Source organism: Notolepis coatsorum (genome assembly GCF_963971535.1).
Source record: "Notolepis coatsorum genome assembly, chromosome: 9".
Classification (NCBI taxonomy): domain Eukaryota; kingdom Metazoa; phylum Chordata; class Actinopteri; order Aulopiformes; family Paralepididae; genus Notolepis; species Notolepis coatsorum.
In genome coordinates, this window is record NC_140173.1 from 11011831 (window position 1) to 11030355 (window position 18525).

Consider the following 18525-nt stretch of genomic DNA (forward strand, 5'->3'; position numbering starts at 1 on the left):
GAGAGGCTGAACGATGTGAAGTTCCTGGTGCAGCAGCTCTATACCACGCTGCGCATCGAGGAGCACCAGCTCAGCAAAGAACGAGAGCTGATGGGACGACTGGAGGACCTCAACTCTCAACTGCGCCCGCTAGACAAGGTCAGGCGGCACTCGTAGCAGTAATAAATAAATAAATAAAAAGTTAAAAATAGCGTGTCGTTTCCCCAGGGCAGGCTGACGGACTGAAGCCACTATGGTTCTCGTCGCAGCAGGTCGGCACCTTGCAGTCGGTGTGTGAATGTGTGAGTGAACGGATAAAATGTGAGGAACAATTGTAAAGCTGGATAAAAGCGCTGTATGAATGCACCGTTTACATCCTCACCTGGGGGCATGAATGCACCGTTTACATCCTCACCTGGGGGCATGAATGCACCGTTTACATCCTCGGGTTACAAGCACCGCCCCCAAACCCGCCAGCTCGTTATGACGCGAAGGGAGAGGCTAAGCGTTGCACTTCGGTTGCTTAAAGCGACATGGGACGAGATAACGGGGTGTCAGGACTCGGGAGAGGAGCGCAATTATATTTACCATGGATTGTAACCAAAAGGAGTAACATAAAATAACGACAAACAAAACACAGGACTGTACAGACAGGATCAGCATAGGGGAGGACAGAACAGTTATACACAAGGGAATGACGAGACAAGACACACCTGGGCTGATTACAAATGGGTACACCTGGGAGGGAAACGATAGGGAACTACAAGACCAGGACAGGGAACTACAACTAGACATTACACATCACACTGGGAACACCTGATCAGGGTACAAACACACCCCACACGTAACATCTCCACATTCGTTACTTTGTATGTAAAAAATCACCATACAAAGTTCTGTTAACTTCATCATGGTCTTTATCATGGATTCACAAAGGTGATGTCACTCTTCAAGGTGATGTCACTTTTCAAGGTGATGTCACTCTTCAAGGTGATGTCACTCTTCAAGTCAAGCACCTTTAATTTGAGGGTATTGTAAGACATATTGAAAAGAGCTTGGCAAATTACTCGAGAGACAGTATAGAATGAAGACAGTGGTGAACATGGTTTGGGTTAATTAGTGGAATGAAACGTTTTCTGTAGGGGGGACAGTGGCTCGGGAGGTAGAGCAGTAGTCTGGTAATCCGGTGGTTCCTGGTTCGATTCCTGTTCCTCCCGGGCGGTGTGTTGAAGTGTCCTTGAGCAAGACACTGAACCCCTAACTGCTCCCGATGAGCATAGTGAAAAGAAGCGGTGGGCTGGGTACACATGTGTCGGAGGAAGCATGTGATAGTCTCCACCCTCCCGGACCGACGGTAGGGGGGGTAGAGTGCGCAACGACCAGGAAGGGGATTGGGAATTGGCATAACGACTAACATTGGGATGGGAGAAAAACGGAAAAAGAAGGGGGGAAAATAAAAATAAAATCCATATATGCAACACTCCCAGACTTTCCCAGATGAAAAAAAAGCACCACAGCAGGAATATGAGCGCTGGTGTGAAAATAAGATAAAGGCTAAAAGTCAAGGCTCGGAGCTCAGAGTCATATTCCCCAGGGGGCAGGAGAACCGCTCGGGTCCAGTTGAAGTGGAGCGGATCCGCTTGTATAATCATACCTTTTAAGATAGGCATGAACGACTTGAGCAGTCTCTTCACCCAAACTAACATTCCTATTTAAACTCCATTTAAACTCCATTTAAACTCCTATTTAAACTCCATTTAAACTCCATTTAAACTCCTATTTAAACTCCATTTGAACTGCTGCGGTCAGGCAAGCGATACCGGAGTCTCATGGCAAGCACAGAAAGACTCAGAAGAAGCTTCTATCCTCAGGCCATCAGGCTGCTCAACTAACAATAACACTATGCAACAACAACCATCAAATGCACACAGCACACACATCCACACGCACACACTCACTTTAAACAAGCAACACACTGCAGCACCCACTCTCCACACTTTAGATCACACAAACACACTTTATATTTATTGGCAAAGAATTTGCACTACAACCCATACCTCAGTACACCTTACTGTAAATTGTACCTAAATTGTACCTCATCCCATTTCTGCTTTGCACTATATAGTATATTGTAATTAGTATATTGTATATTAGTATATTGTATGATAACTCAGTTACTTCTATTCTGCATTGAACATTGTACATATGTACATACTGAACACTTGTGTCTACGTACGTGACTTCTATTTTTTACATTCTATTTTTTACATGCTATACTTATTTTATTTCATACTTTTCTTTTGTCTAGCACAGTCTCTGGAGCGTAACAGAAAGAAGCATTTTGTATAAAAGTATTCTGTACTTCTGTATGACAACTATTAAAGAAACTTGAAACTTGAACTTAAGGTCAACAGTATGTTTTGAGTATATACCTATATGGAGCCCAGCTGAATGTAGGTATGGATTGTTGACTGACCTGGACAAAGCCTTTTTAAAATACTGGGGGAGTTGGACTGTGATGCATTGCACCTCCATAACACCTTGGCCAGGAGGGACAGAGTCCAGGAATAGACCTTGGAAGCGGTTTAAAAGAAATAGTGCTTCTCTTGGAGAAGTTTCAGGTCTTATTGTTGTTTTTCATCCCAGCTGAATGCATATTATGGTTTTTGTTTCCCTTTGGCTTTGAGAGTAACTAATCACAGAGTTGCCTCTCTCCGTGCTAATGTGTTGTCTCCTTTAGCTATGTTCAGCCTGGCTGGGGCTAGCCATGGTCTAGCATGGTATGGTTGGGTTTGTGTCGCCGTTGTATTTCTTGTAAACTCTCTGGTTGCTAGGCAACCTTTAAAAATGCACACCACCAACTGTGATACACAAGCTAAACCATGATGATACAACAGTCCCTACACAGCAGCTTGGCTGGCCGTTCACACTAATACAATTGGCAGTATTAGAGGGTGGGAAAGCTGGCGGGTGGGTCCTGGGCGTTGTGGACAGCGACCCCTACAGTTCGGTCGGGGCGCCTGCACAGCGAGGGTAGGATCTGGTGAGAGGTAGTGCGGCCTCCCACACGTTACACTCTCCCGGTGAGAATCTGCGCGGCCAGGCTGGCTGCCGGCTGGCTGCACATGTGTCGGAGGAAAGCATGTGACAGTCTCCGGCCTCCCGGACCAACAGTAGGGGGGGGGGCGCAACAACCAGGAAAGGAGGGATGGGAGAAAAATCGGAAAAAGAAGGAGGGGGAAAAAGATAATTAAAAAAAAAAGTCCCTACACAGCACTCTACAGAACACCACAGATGGTCGCGTCAATCGATGGCGTGTCTTTTGGAGACACCCGTCATTGTTCGATTGCTCTGATTGGTCTTTCAACATAATTTCGATTGCTTTGATATGCTACTGTACGTATAGCCCATACTGTACGTATAGCCCATATGTTCCTGGCTTGCAGGTCAAACCTACAGCTGTGGTTCACTGGACCAGTGGGAGAGGCGGTGGAGAGATAACGAGGCGTTGGCCAGACCCACCCGGGGCATCACAGAGTGTGTCACAGTTGTGCTCTATTGGCTCAGGATGCTTAACGGGTCTTTTGCTCTTTTCAGTTTGTCTCAATGACTTGGTCTGAGTTAGGGCTGGGCGATTAATCGATATTATCGATTAATTCGAATGAATGATTTAGGATGATTTTGAAAAATTTAAATCGATTTTCAAAAAAAACTAAATGTCAAGAGTCACCTTTTATTTTTACAAAAAGTGATGTTTGGTGAAAGTTAGATTTGCACTTTATTAATGCCAATAGGGAAATTCATTCTTGTTTGATTATCAAGAGGCACCTTTTATTTGTTTTAAGTGAAGTTTGGTGAAAAAGCAAGTTATTGCACTAATAATCCCAATAGGGACATTCATCTTTGTTTGATCAAGAGTAACCTTTTATATTATATATATATTATTATAATTTTTTTTTAAAGTGAGGATTGGTGAACGTTAGGTTTGCAATAGGGACATTCATCTTGGTTTGATAATTGTTTTGTGTCAAATAAAAACAAAGGTTATTTGAATGATTTCCTTGGTGTTTCTAGTTTTCAAGAGAAAAAAATCGATTAAAATCGTAAATCGAATAAAAAAATAAAATAATCTGGGATTTTATTTGTAGGCCATATCGCCCAGCCCTAGTCTGAGTGTAGACCAGTGTTTTGGAAGTACTTTCTGTTTGCTGTGTTAATAAAAGACCAGTTTGGTAAATGTAAAGCCTTATTGCCTCTGCCTCTCAATGGCTCCTGTGACAGACGATGTCTCCAGCGATGACAGGCTGTCTCCATCAGTTTTTTTTTATACAGTACATGTCATCAAATGAGCGTGATCGCAAACCGGCGGCTCGCGGGCCACATCCTGCTCGTCAAAGCTTCCCATCCGGCCTGCAGAATATAATATAAAGGAAAGAAGTGCATCCGGTATTTAGGATGGCCACCAGGGCTTAATTGTATTTTTTGGCCCCCTCTGATTAAGCTTTATGTATCTATAGGAAAATAGCAAAAGCAACTAAATTATTGGCAGAGATACATGTGCTGTTGTTTCAGAACCATGGACAGCACTGTTTGCCGTGGGCATGCCTGGGGTGCGTGCCTAGGGCAGGTGAAGTATTTTATGAATGGAATGCAGCTTATGCCATATCCCATGCATGAATGGGTACAATGTGTCAACTTTAGGCGGACAGTTGACAGTTGTGCTTGCCTGACAAAAAATTCAAAAGCCAAAATATCCATCGCCCCTTGATGGCTGGCTGCAGTATAGATGTTAGGAATCACACAGGCTATATGCTAATGAAAATAACATTAATTCAGTAAGTATGAAAACAAAAATGTGAAAAATATGAAACAATAATGGGCTAATTAGGTCTAATGAATGTTTTTATTTGAAAGTCTAGCCCCCATTGTGTCTGCTTAGGAAAAGTCTGGCCCTTGGAGAAATGAAATGGCTGATCTCTGATATAACCTCACCTCAGACAAACAACCACATCATTTTGTTTTTAGATTTTCAGAGGAACAACATGTTCAAACTTCATTATCTAAAGTCGGCGAGTCGGTTCAAATAACGGATGCCCTTGTTTCACAGACACCCTTGGCTGATGTGTAACGGTGTCTGGTTGGTTGGTGCAGGTCAAAGACGAGCTGAGCAGGAAGGCGGAGCGACGCACCACCCTGGTGCTGTGGGGGGGCATGGCCTACATGGCCACCCAGTTTGGCATCCTGGCGCGGCTGACCTGGTGGGAGTACTCCTGGGACATCATGGAGCCCGTCACCTACTTCATCACCTACGGCACAGCCATGGCCATGTACGCCTACTTCGTGCTGACGCGCCAGGTGAGAGATACCGCACATATACATTATATATTTACAGCATAATGTATATACGTGGTCAATATAAAGATATAATGTATATATTATATACCTTATATCTTTATATTTACCACATATATACATTATATATTTACAGCATAATGTATATACGTGGTCAATATAAAGATATAATGTATATATTATATACCTTATATCTTTATATTTACCACATATATATACATTATATATTTACAGCATAATGTATATATGTGGTCAATATAAAGATATAATGTATATATTATATACATTATATCTTTATATTTACCACATATATACATTATATATTTATATGTACCGCATATATACATTATATCTTTATATTTACCACATATATACATTATATATTTATATGTACCGCATATATACATTATATTTACCGCATATATACATTATATATTTGATCTTTACAGCATACATTATATATTTTATATTTACAGCATACATTATATATTTATATTTACCACATATATACATTGTATATTTACATTCACAGCTGATATACATTATATGCATATATGCATTATAACTCTGTATGATAGCATGTACAATAAGGCTGTATATACTGTATATATATATATATATATATAGTACCTTCTCATTCAGTGTCCAAACTTTTGACTGGTGCTGTATATTTATTCTTACCGTATATATATATATCTATCCACCTGTCTGTACATACCTGCACATATAATCCTTTTACATAATTATCCAAAGCACTGGGATATACACAAACATAATAGAATGTGTACTTTTATTTTTAGTTGAATTTTTAATTCAAAGCAAAGTATGATCTTAACCGCATTATGGCAAATAAATACCCTGAATGTTGAATGGAGGACCTTTACCAGAGTACTATCTTTTCTGGGTATTTCTACTTGCAACATAAGTAAAGCAACTGTGTACTTCTTCCATTACTGCCTTGGTCTATTTACTGTTACTAGCCATTCTTCCTCTGTGCGTGTGCGTGTGCGTGTGTGTGTGTGCGTGTGCATGCCCCAGCTCTTATTGCTGCCTGTTCTTTAGGGGTGTGGAAATCTCTCGATTCTAAGATGCATCGCGATGCGGACGATTCTGCATCGATGCAGTGACAGAACATAATAGAATATTATAGCCTACTAGGGATGTTCGATGTTGGCTTTTTTACCGATATACCGATATTGTCCAACTCTTAATTTCCGATACCGATATATGCAGGGTTCCCCCCCCCACCAAAAAAAACTGAATAATTTCAGGTAATTAACATTACATATCTCTTGTCGTGGAATTAACACAACATTATGCATACTTTTGACAATAAATAAAATAAGAATTTGTTCTTACTTGCTTGCCTGGGTAAATAAAGGTTAAATAAATGTAAAATGTGGCGGCTACGTGGCGTAGTGGGCAAGGCGCTCGCCACAAATGTTGAGACGCTGGGTTTGCCTGTTCGAGCCCAGCGCTCCACATTGCTTTCAGTTTAGCTGGTCGTTCATACTAATACACATTGGCCGTATTAGGGGGTGGGAAACTGATGGGTGGGGATCGGGCGTTGTGGACAGCGACTCCTACAGGTCGGTTGGTGCGCCTGCGCAGTAGAATCAGGAAGTGTCGGGGGCAGCGTGAGCCTCCCACGCGTTACTCCTCGCCACTGAGAGATCGAGCTGCGCAGGTGAAAAGATGCGACTGCTGTTACCTCAAGTACCGGAGGGGACTTGTGCTATGTATGACTTAGTCCACATTGCAGCCGGCTTGTGGGAGGCAAGAAACAGCGTCCGTGACAGGGGAGGGTTGAATTGGATAATACGAAATTGGGATGGGAGAAAATATAGAAAATGGGAGAAAAAGTGGATAAAAAAAAATTGAATGTCCCCAGCTCTTTCCATTATTGCTGCCTGTTCTTTAGGGGTGTGGAAATCTCTCAATTCTAAGATGCAGCGCGATGCGGACAATTCTGCATCATACATAATAGAATATTATAGCCTACTAACTATAAAATAAAAAATAAAATAAAATAAAATAAAAAAGAGCTGCTAATGTTAGTTTAGGTCATCAAACGCAAGTGAAATGCTTGCGCTGACTTTAGGCACATAGCACACATTTACAGATATAATGTAGAACATTTGCGCATATTGCTGCGGTCACATTGGTTAGTAAAAGTTAGACATATGTAGTATGTAATAAGATAACGTTTTATAACGTTTGGTAATCCATTTTGTGAATATGTTTGTTGAAACAACATCTTTGTTGGCAGACAGCTCCTGCTATCTAACGTTAACGACCTGTGTAACTTGTGTTCTGCTGGGAAAGACCGTTCATCACTGCATACAACTTGGTTTAATCCAAACGTCCATCAGAAACGTTATATTAGGAAATAAGACATTCAGCGATATCTGCCCACTACGCAAAGCTAGTGCTCCGGTCATGCATCCACTCAACTCATAGAAAATACAGCATCAGGCTATTCTAAAAGTATCGATACCAATAAAATGGAGTATTGAACCGTTTAACAGCTGGGTATCGAGATACCTTTCTAGTATTGGTGTATCGTGCAACAACACTAGTAAAGACATTAATTTTGACATTCTGATTTAAGAACTTTCTAAATAAAAGAGTTAATTTATCCAACTGCTTGTATTAATTGATGAAAAAGTAGCCATGTGCAGTTATATAGATTATAAAATTGAGGATGTAATATATTATTGAGCTGCATCGAGATGCATCGTAGAAGCGAATCGAATCGTGGACAGCTGAATCGTAATCGAATCGTGAGGCCAGTGAAGATTCACAGCTCTACTGTTCTTCTAGTAATGCTGTCTCTTGTCTCTGCTTGCAGGAGTACATGTACCCAGACGCCAGAGACCGACAGTACCTCCTCTTCTTCCATAAGGGAGTGAAGAGGACACACTTTGACGTTGAGGAATACAACAAACTGAAGGATGATATTGCAGAGGTATGAGCCAATAATACAACGGAGTCATCAGGGTATGAGCCAATAATACAACAGAGTCATCAGGGTATGAGCCAATAATACAACGGAGTCATCAGGGTATGAGCCAATAATACAACAGTCATCAGGGTATGAGCCAATAATACAACAGTCATCAGCTTATAATACAACAGAGTCATCATCTTATAATACAACAGGGTCATCAGAGACTAATTACGGATCTCGACATGAACGGTCGCAAAATACCCAGCTCTTGCTGTTCCCATGGATACCAACAACACAAAACGGCAACAAGGACATCAACAAGGATATTTGCACATTTCTTGCTCGCCATACTGTGGATTACAGACGTGTGCCTGAATTCAGCACAGAATCGTCAGGAGACGGCGGTGGAAAGTAACAAAAGCGTAAGTCTACAGTCCCATTGTGACTTTTCACCTGTTGAATGGCTCGGAGCGGAAACATCCGGCCATTAAAGCTGCAGCTATTCACGACGGCGAATCCCGAAAAAGAAAGAAAATGCCCCCGACCGGCAAGTGTAATAGAAAATCAATGTTTGTATTGTACTTGCTTCTCTCGGGAGACAGAAGCAACGACGGACAACAATAACACCACGACCAATGGCAGCGGTGACGTCACTCCACCAAAGCCGCTACAGATGAGCAGACGAGAGGCAGCAGCGCGAAGGAAGGACCCAGGTTTCATCGCAGCCAGGGCACCCAGCACGACGCCGGACCGTTCATCAAACAACAACAGTAGCCTGTTAGCTAACAGTGAAATCAACCATGAACAAAGGACTCTGGAACCCCCCCCCTTCCCACCCACGACAACAAAGCCCCCCCACCCCACACAGAGGAACAGATCACAAATGAACAATACTTCGAACCGGACAACATCAATGAAATAACCAACTCTAATGGACTGAACATTTTCCACCTCAACATAAACAGCCTAAAAAACAAATTGGATGAAATCAAACAATTATTCATTAATGGTAAGGCAAACATATTGTGCTTCTCAGAAACTAAGCTTGACGATTCTGTAAAAGATCCAGAGATAGAGATTGAGAACTACTCAATAATCAGGAATGATAGGAACAAACAGGGAGGTGGTGTCTGTATGTACATGCATAAAGACACCAAATTCATCAACAGAACTGACCTGAATCATGAATCAATTGAAACTATGGGTGGAAATCCTATTCGAAAGGGCGAAATCCCTACTAGTTGGCTCAATCTACAGACCGCCAGATCATATTGGCTTTTATGATACACTTGACGGGTGTTTAGCTGGAGTTGAGGATGTAGACAAAATTCTTATTGGAGACTGGAACACGGATATGCAACGAAAAGCAGCACCCGTCTTCAAGTCATTCAGTAGGTTTTGTGATCTGCACGGCCTCAGCCAGCTAATCACCCAACCCACAAGAGTGTGTGATTCAACTCAGACTACCATTGACCTCATCCTGACCTCTGACAAGTCCAAGATCTCCAATAAAGGGGTTATAGCATGCGGGTTAAGCGATCATTATGATATTCTGTACCCGCAAAAAGCTAAAACAAAAGGCTGGCTGTCACAAAACAGTCACATCTAGAGACCTCAAAACCTACTCTAGCGAGGCCTTTAACCTTGATCTGGAGGGTCTGGACTGGTCAGAAGAGCTCAGTGGTACACTAGTTGAAGAAACATGGCTTGGTTTCAAAACCAAAATCAAATCAAATCAAATTTATTTATAAGGCCCGACAACACACATTAATGTCCCCATGGGCCGTACAGGTCTTCTTTAAACAAGTCAAGAAGAAAACATAACAATAAGTCAAGAACAGAACAAGAACACCATAAGGTCCAAACATTTTTAGATGAATGCAAAAAATTCAAATAAAAAATTAAAGAATGCAAGCACTCCCAGACATACCCCACGCGAAGGTAAGGAAAAACTCACTAAAACCTAACAATAGGGGAAAAAGCTCCACAGGCAGTGTGGAGGAGAGAAACCTTAGAAGGGCCATTCAAGGGGGGATCTCCCTTCTTAGATGTTGGTGAAATTCTCAACAATACTAAACAACATGGCCCCCCTAAGAACCACCAGAGTAAAAAATCGCGCTGAGCCGTGGATGCACTCCGAAATATTGACCGCTATAAAAACCAGAGACAAAAAATGCTCTGAGTTTCATAAAAGTCAGTCAAAACTTACCAAAAGCTCGAGCAGTGAACTCCAAGCCCACGTGACTGAACTCAAACTGCAAAGAAACAGACTAAGAAATGAAGTAAACTCCATGATCAAAACTGCTAAAAAGAATTTCATCAATGACGAAACTGAGGAAAACAAAAATAAACCCTGTGAACTTTGGAAATTACTCAATAGTCAACTAGGCTGCAGTAAAAAACTTAAAACCAGATTTTCAAACATAAACATAAACACGGACAACACGCTGAATGTGGCCAATTACTTAAACATTTTCTTCACAAACATAGCCACAACACTGGTAAACAAACTACCTTCCCACTCAGGGCATTATGGGGTAGAACAAATAGTAGCATACTACAAAAACCTAGGGGTCCGCAAAGACGATTTCAAACTAGAAATGGTAACAACAACTGAGCTACTCAAAAAACTGAGCGCCCTCCAACCTAACAAGGCCACTGGCCATGACAACATCCCCTCCAAATTCCTCAGAGACTCAGCAGCCGCCATCACCCCAGTCATCACACACGTCCCCAAGGACTTCAAAATTGCGAGAGTAACCCCCCTGCACAAAAAGGGCAGCAAATTAGACCCAGGCAACTACCGCCCTGTTTCTATTCTTACTGTACCTCCATCTCGAATGTCATGGAAAAAATTTTATACGAACAGGTTGAAAAGCACCTTGCGGAAGAAAATCTAATCTTCGAATTCCAATCTGGCTTCAGAACATCCCACTCCACTGATACATGCCTTCTCTATTTGACCGACCACATCAAACAAGAGGTGGACGCGGGCAAATACTGCGGCATGGTCATGCTGGACCTACAAAAGGCCTTCAACACTGTCAATCACTCCATTCTGATTGACAAGCTAAAAGCAATTGGTTTTGATAGTCTATCAGTGAGCTGGATGCAATCTTACCTCGAGGGGAGGGAACAGATGGTGGAGGTAAACGGTACCCTATCCCCCCCCCTCCCAGTGAGCTGTGGTGTTCACCACAACTGTGTAGCACCCAACCTTGCATACACAAGGCATCATACACTGGCACCAGGCACACTCTAGATAAAATAAACTAGGTTTTTCTGCATTATTGCATGTGGGAAAATTACATTTCACAGATTTGTGTCTTAAATTGAAGACAGCCCAACATTTCACACACTCCTCTCTCTCTCTGTGTCTGTGTGTCTCTCTCTCTCTGTGTGTCTCTCTCCCTCTCTCTCTCTCTCTGTGTCTCTCTCCATCTCTCTGTGTGTCTGTGTCTCTCTGTCTCTCTCTCTCTCTCTGTGTCTCACTCTGTCCCTCTGTCTCTCTCTCTCTCTCTCTCTCTCTCTCTCTCTCTCTCTCAATTCAATTCAATTCAATTCAAGTGGCTTTATTGGCATGACGCAACTTGTACATGTTGCCAAAGCAGATGATTAATAACATAAGCATGGATTACAACACATAATAATGTCATAGTACATACAAAAATTATCATCATAAAATAGAACATAAAATATTACGGCATAAACATGTCAGGTGACTGTCACTCACTGTCCCTCAGTCTATGGCAGGCAGCAACATAGGCTGCTGCTAGCTCACAGCTTGTTGAGTCCTCCCCTAGTAGGACTGGTAGTTTTCCTGTATCTGGTAGTGCAAGAAAACCTTTTGTTATTAGTTCAATTTTTTTTAAATGCATTTCTCTAATATATTTATATTTTTCACATTTGGTGAGGAAGTGCCACTCAGTTTCAGGCTCACTGAGGGTGCAATGACTGCATAGCCTTTGCTCTGCAGGAAGCCAGGTTTTCCTGTGCCTCCCCTTTTCAACAGCGAGGCTGTGCTCACTCAGTCTGTATTTTGTCAAGGTTCTTTTTAGTTGTTGATCAGTCACCATGCTCAAATAATCTGCTATGGTGTACTGTCGTTTTAGAGCCAGATAGCACTGCATTTTGCTCTGTGCTTTTGTTTGTGTTTTCCAATCGGTGATGTAGTTTTGTTTTAGCTGTGTAGTAATTTGATTTATTTCTGATTTATTCTTATTGATTTATTCTCTCTCTCTCTCTCTCTCCCTCTCTCTCCCTCCCTCTCTCTCCCTCTCTCTCACTCTCTCTCTCTCAGGTGGAGTTAGATCTGAAGCGTCTGAGAGACCCCCTCCAGCTCCAGCTCCCAGTGCAGCAGTTGAATAGCAGTAATGATTGACGGGAAGAGTGACAGCCCACCTCCTCCTTCACCTTCACCACCTCCTCCTCCTCGCCTCTCTGAGCTCCTACATCCCTCCCTCTCCACCTCCTCCTCGCCTCTCTGAGCTCCTACATCCCTCCCTCCCTCTCCTCCCCCCTCCCCCTCTCCGTCCACCCCCCTCCTCTCTCTGGTTGGAGTTATTTCTTGTTTTTGCCTTTTCTTCTTTTTATTGTTTTCCTGTTGTTTTTTATTTTCCCGACTGAAAACTCCAGTGGAATTTGCAAAGCGAACGAGGACAGGAGGTCGACAAGACGGAACAGATACCGATCCCTCTCTCTCTCTCTCTCTCTCTCTCTCTCTCTCTCTCCTCTCTCTCTCTCTCTCTCTCTCTCTCTCTCACATGATGAAGATGATGATTATGTTGTTGATGATGAAGATGATGATATTGGAATGAAACCGGGGGCGCTATGGCAACCCCTCAGGACTCCAAGAGGGACAGCCTGCAAGGACCCCCCCCCCCCCCCCCCCCGGGTGTTAAGGGGAGGGGTCACGCCCAGGACGTAAAGGGACTATGCAGAGGGGCAGCAGAGTGCGTGTGTGCGTGTGTGTGTGGGTGTGTGTGACGGGGTCCATCCTGTGGGGACACACTGGGACACCAAAGCCCCCCCCCCCCCCCCCCCCCGCCCCAGCCACACATCGGCATTGTCCTGCCCCCCCCCACGCAGTCTAACTGTATAAACACATGCACACATGCACACGCACACTCTCCTTGGGCCGGGGGCGATGCTCCAGGGAGGGGCTCTATCCCACCAATCAAAGTTTACAAGGACCCCCTCCTCCTCCTCCTCCTCCTCCCCCTGCCCTCCCTGGGCCACGCACCCCCTTCCCCCACCCCTCCCTCCCTCCCTCCCTCCGGGGGGCGATGGAGAGCTACCCTGCCTGCTTCATCGGGAGCCTGCCACGGCCTTCAGCAGGACGGGAGGGAGGAGGGGCGTCTGGTGACGTCGCCTCCTTCCACTTCCTGTTTGCGTCTGGTAGCCTGCCGGGCCCCGCCCCCTCCTGGTCGGCCCTAATATAATATATAAAAAAAAGAAAAAAAATATGAAAGTACTAGTAACGACAAAAACATCACTGTGTGTTCTTTTATTCCAAAAAATATTTTGGCACTTTTTATTTTGAAAGCCATAGTTATATTTGTTATGGAAAAAAATATATAAATATTATATAATAGAATATACAATCAAAATGAACGGAGGCTAGTTTTCTTTTCTTTTTCTTTCTCCAGTGGGGGAGGGACTCTCCTGAATAATTCTGCCGTTAACCACGATAATATTTCACTCACACACCTCATAATATACTATACAGCCTTGACCTGAAGAGCCTTGCATGGTCGATGTCGGGTGGAAACCTTTTAAAGATTCCCATTAACACCCGTGTGGTATTTTATTTTAAATGGTACAACGGGATTTTAATGGGTCTCGGAGGTCAAAATAACACGGAAAAATCACAGAGAATCTGTACGGTACGAGGTTTACACGCAACAGCGCCAGTTCCGCGGGTAACTCGCAAACCCCTACAGCGATCACCTCGGATACCCACAGGACGTGAACAACATGACCCTGCAGTGGACCTCTCGGGCAGAACCAACGGCAACAGAGATCGGGGGCGGGGGGCTTTGATTCTAAAACGTTGAGATGAGCATAATTATATTATTTTTTTTACGCGGTTCCGGCGTCGTGTACGATGGTAGTCTAAAGACGATAGAGTTTGTGTACCTCCATGTGACGTGCGACTTCCCCAATTCATTTGTAATCCGTTTGTACAAATGTTTAAAAAAGGGACGTATATGATTCTTTGACTGAATGCTTCAAAAAAATATGAATGTGTTTACAATGACCTCGTTTTGGAAGATGCTAAATGTAATATATGAATGAAACCTACCGTAGATTGAAAACAATTGGGTTTTTTCGCAAGTTTTCGCGTCTGTATAAGAAGGGCATTGCGATAAAACGATAAAGCCTTGTTATGCGTACATTTGGGAGAATCGAGTAACTCGTACATATGCAAGACTATATTATCACTCGAGTTAATATCATGTATCACACATAGTCAAAACCAATTAGCAGGATCTTGTTGTCGCTAACAGCCTTTTAGTTCAGCAGCATGTCATGTGTTTTTTCCCAGCTGAGTCAAAACTACAATAATCATAAGGTCGACGGTCGAGCGAACGCCCAGAGCGCAGGGTCACGCCGTTATTTCACAACACTCCGTCCGCCGTTAAGAAAAAACGCAGAGCGTAGTGACCGCTCAACAAGGTTGCTCCCAAACAACAGCACATATTTTCAAACTACATTGTGGTATTCAGGGTTTTTCCTCTCTCTCTCCTCCTTCCATCCGGACGTGCGAGATCTCTCCTCCCACGGTGGTCGTATTGCTCCCCGCTCGCTGGATGGTAAGGCAGGGTAGACTGCATGCTATGGTATGCCCTCAGTAGAAACATGTGAATGTGTATAGGAGCATTGTTGCAATTTTATACATTCATTGGAATCCTTTCCTTTTGTTGCCACATCTGGCTCAGACTCATAATCCCCCGACACCCCCCCCCCCCCCCCCCCCCCCCCCCCCGATATTCTTTTCTGCAGACAATGGAAAGCCATATCTTTATTTTTTCATCATTGGGTGACTCTTTGTCCTCTCCCGTTTGGTTTATGTTTATGAAGAGGCCGGGATGTTCTCTCTCTCTCTCTCTCTCTCTCTCTCTCTCTCTCTCGCTCTGACTCCATGGAAGCCTGTGGAATCCACTCTTCCTAGGGCTCCCGTGGTCCTGGAGTAACGGGTTGGTCTCGAAGGCCAGACTTTACGCTCTGAACCGACACTATGGGTCACTCTGTGGCGAGGGGAAGCACAATGAGCTGACATCCCCAACATGTCCCAACAAAACGCCCCCGGGTAGAGACACCAGTACAAGATCATCCCGTGTTAATTTGCTGTGTGTGTGTGTGTGTGTGTGTGTGTGTGTGTGTGCATGCATGCCGCGGGCTGAATCCTACCATCAATCCTACCGCGGGCTGAATCCTCCCGTGTGCGGATTTGCCACGTTTTCGATGAAATGCATGATTTATGTGAAGCCCCGGAGTTCCCCGTGTGGATCTGGAGTCAGGATTTGGCCCAGTGTGTGTTCTTGTGTGTGGGGAAATGGTGCCTTTTTTTTGTGGATGGTAGAGAATATAAATGGTATAGAACTGATATTGAAATGGTACCATATATATATATATATATATACATTGCCGACCATATCGTACCGGCCGACATCGGTGATTTACCTTTATTTGTCTGATAAGCAAAACTGGGCAGATATGTGTGTCGCCAAAAATATATCTCCTGATGATATTTTATCGTCGTCATCAGTAACACTGAGCAGAACCGGGCAGATGATGATAACAACCAATGATTATTATTTCTCTGTCCACCTGTGTGCACTGAAACAGAAATAAAGACTGATTCTTTTCCATTCTACAATGTTTTCATGTGTCATCGCTTTCAAAATTAGATTACTGTATGAACCTTTCCCCCCAGAATATATATATACAGACCACATCGTATTGATATGGGTAAATATCTATCTTTGGCCGTAAGAGAAAACATATCATGGGTTATGAAAGGTTCATCTTGATTCCATCCTTAGTAAGTGATGCTGGGAAGATGGTTGAGGATGGTGTAATTTTTGGAAAACAGTGAGAACACTGGTAAGAGATCAGAATAATGTATAGATTTGGGATGTGTGTATGTGAGTGTACTGGAACGCAAGATATCTGTCAACCCTTAGCCCCCCCCCCCTACCCCTTAATCGCTCCCAATCCATAAGAGGTATAAATCAGAGTTTACCTCGTAGAGCTCAATAGCTTTAAATTCCTCTCCCTCCCCCACACACACCTCTCCCTCCCCCACTGTGGGCCCCACACACACCTCTCCCTCCCCCACTGGGGGCCCCACACACACCTCTCCCTCCCCCACTGGGGGCCCCACACACACCTCGTCCTCCCCCACTGTGGGCCACACACACCGATACGCTGTAGAGCGGCGGAGCGCGAGGTGAGCGCCGGTAACGTGCTGTCGCTCAACGATGAAACGCCTCTCCTCATCGTCGCCCGTTCATCACACCAGTCATCTTTTGTTGCTCTTTTTTCTCTCTCTCTCTCTTTTTCATTATTTTTTGTTTAGTTTTTTTTTTTTTTATATAAAAATATATCAAATATAGGAAACTTTATTATAAAAACGGGTGTTGCATGAATGTATGTTTACATGGGGGGGGGGGTTATGTAAAAAATAAAAAGATGATTTATCAAAAAAAGAGAAAAAACTGCAAAGATAATTTAAAAAGAATGTTGTTTGTAGAGATTCCTAGTCGTTTAAAAAAAAGAATTGGGGTAAAAAGGGCCAAAACGGGGACATGGCGACGTCTCGCCGTGTTTTATAATCTGTTCTGCCAAAAATCCGGCTCAATCCCAGCCAACCAATTGCACCCCAACTTCACCCTTCCACCAAATAACACGCACCGACATTCTTGTCGAGTCCTGTAACACCTAACACCCCCACACCCTCTCCTCGTCCTCCTCCGGCCCCCCGGTCCAGACATGCAACCGGTATCTTAACTGTTCGTCTCCTGATAGATGGAAAGCCGGCCCTCCATCCTCTGGGCATCTTTTTATAAGAGATCTTTATGGCCCCCCCTTTGACCTTTGACCCCCCTGAGTCACTCCGATCCCAGGGCCCGGAGTCCAAAAGGGAGGGGCCGGGTGCCACTCACCCTTAGCATGTCGGGGGAGTGACCCCCCCTACCCACACTTTTTTTTGTTTTACTTCACCCCCCCCCCCCCTTTTTATTATTATTCACCCTCATGTTGTTTTTCTGCCCCCCCCCCGTTCCAAATACATTTATTATATGTTTTAATGACGTTATGTTTATTTGGGGGCGGGGGGGATTTTTATCTTGTTTTGTGTGCACTTACAATAAAAAAATTCAAAATTCAAAAATGCCTAAAGAGTGACACAGAATATAGACTGCAATGATCTGTATTCCATTCTGACCTCTTTCTTTATTTTCTTTTTGGTCTATTTTCTTTGGGTTTCTTTTTTTCTGATGCTGTAATGTTGGCAAAAAAAAGAGAAAATGTAAAATCCTGTATCATTTATGAAATATGTATAAAAGAGAAATGTAATTCAGTTATCAATAAAAAAAAATCCTTATCCAGTTTTTGGAAGCGGTTGGTCCCGGCACTTTTATTTCGTATTCGGAGGTTGGTTGTGTAAATAATAATAACTTCTACAGCTGTACCGAGTTCACGCACTGAGAGATGGACATGAGGTTAAGGTGCCAGACCAGAGACCCAGACGCAGAAAACAGAGGGCTGAGAGCATGTGATCCAATCTAGTGGAGCAGAGCGGGCCTGGGGCGCGGTGGAGTGTGGGGGGGGGGGGGGGGGGGGACTAGAGTCCAGGGTGAGAGGAGGTAGAGCAGGCAGGGGTCCAGGGTGAGAGGAGGTAGAGCAGGCAGGGGTCCAGGGTGAGAGGGGGGTGAGCAGGCAGGGGTCCAGGGTGAGAGGAGGTAGAGCAGGCTGCAGCAGGGGTCCAGGGTGTGAGGAGGTAGAGCAGGGGTCCAGGGTGAGAGGAGGTAGAGCAGGCAGGGGTCCAGGGTGTGAGGAGGTAGAGCAGGGGTCCAGGGTGAGAGGAGGTAGAGCAGGCAGGGGTCCAGGGTGAGAGGAGGTAGAGCAGGCAGGGGTCCAGGGTGAGAGGAGGTAGAGCAGGCAGAGGTCCAGGGTGAGAGGAGGTAGAGCAGGCAGGGGTCCAGGGTGAGAGGAGGTAGAGCAGGCAGGGGTCCAGG

The 18525-nt window shown here is 44.1% G+C and overlaps 1 protein-coding gene across 1 annotated transcript in view; it reads left to right on the forward strand.

The window, feature by feature from the left end:
* The window catches only part of mcu (mitochondrial calcium uniporter), a 54221-nt gene extending 36313 nt beyond the window's left edge, over nucleotides 1-17908 (forward strand). Inside the window, exons 4-7 of the mRNA XM_084321481.1 lie at nucleotides 1-138; nucleotides 5131-5334; nucleotides 8183-8299; nucleotides 12582-17908. The exon at nucleotides 1-138 is cut by the window's left edge and continues 23 nt beyond it. Of these exons, the coding sequence (XP_084177607.1) occupies nucleotides 1-138; nucleotides 5131-5334; nucleotides 8183-8299; nucleotides 12582-12662 (540 nt within the window). The 3' untranslated portion in view covers nucleotides 12663-17908. The remainder of the gene's footprint in view (nucleotides 139-5130; nucleotides 5335-8182; nucleotides 8300-12581) is intronic.
* Nucleotides 17909-18525: the final 617 nt, after the last annotated feature.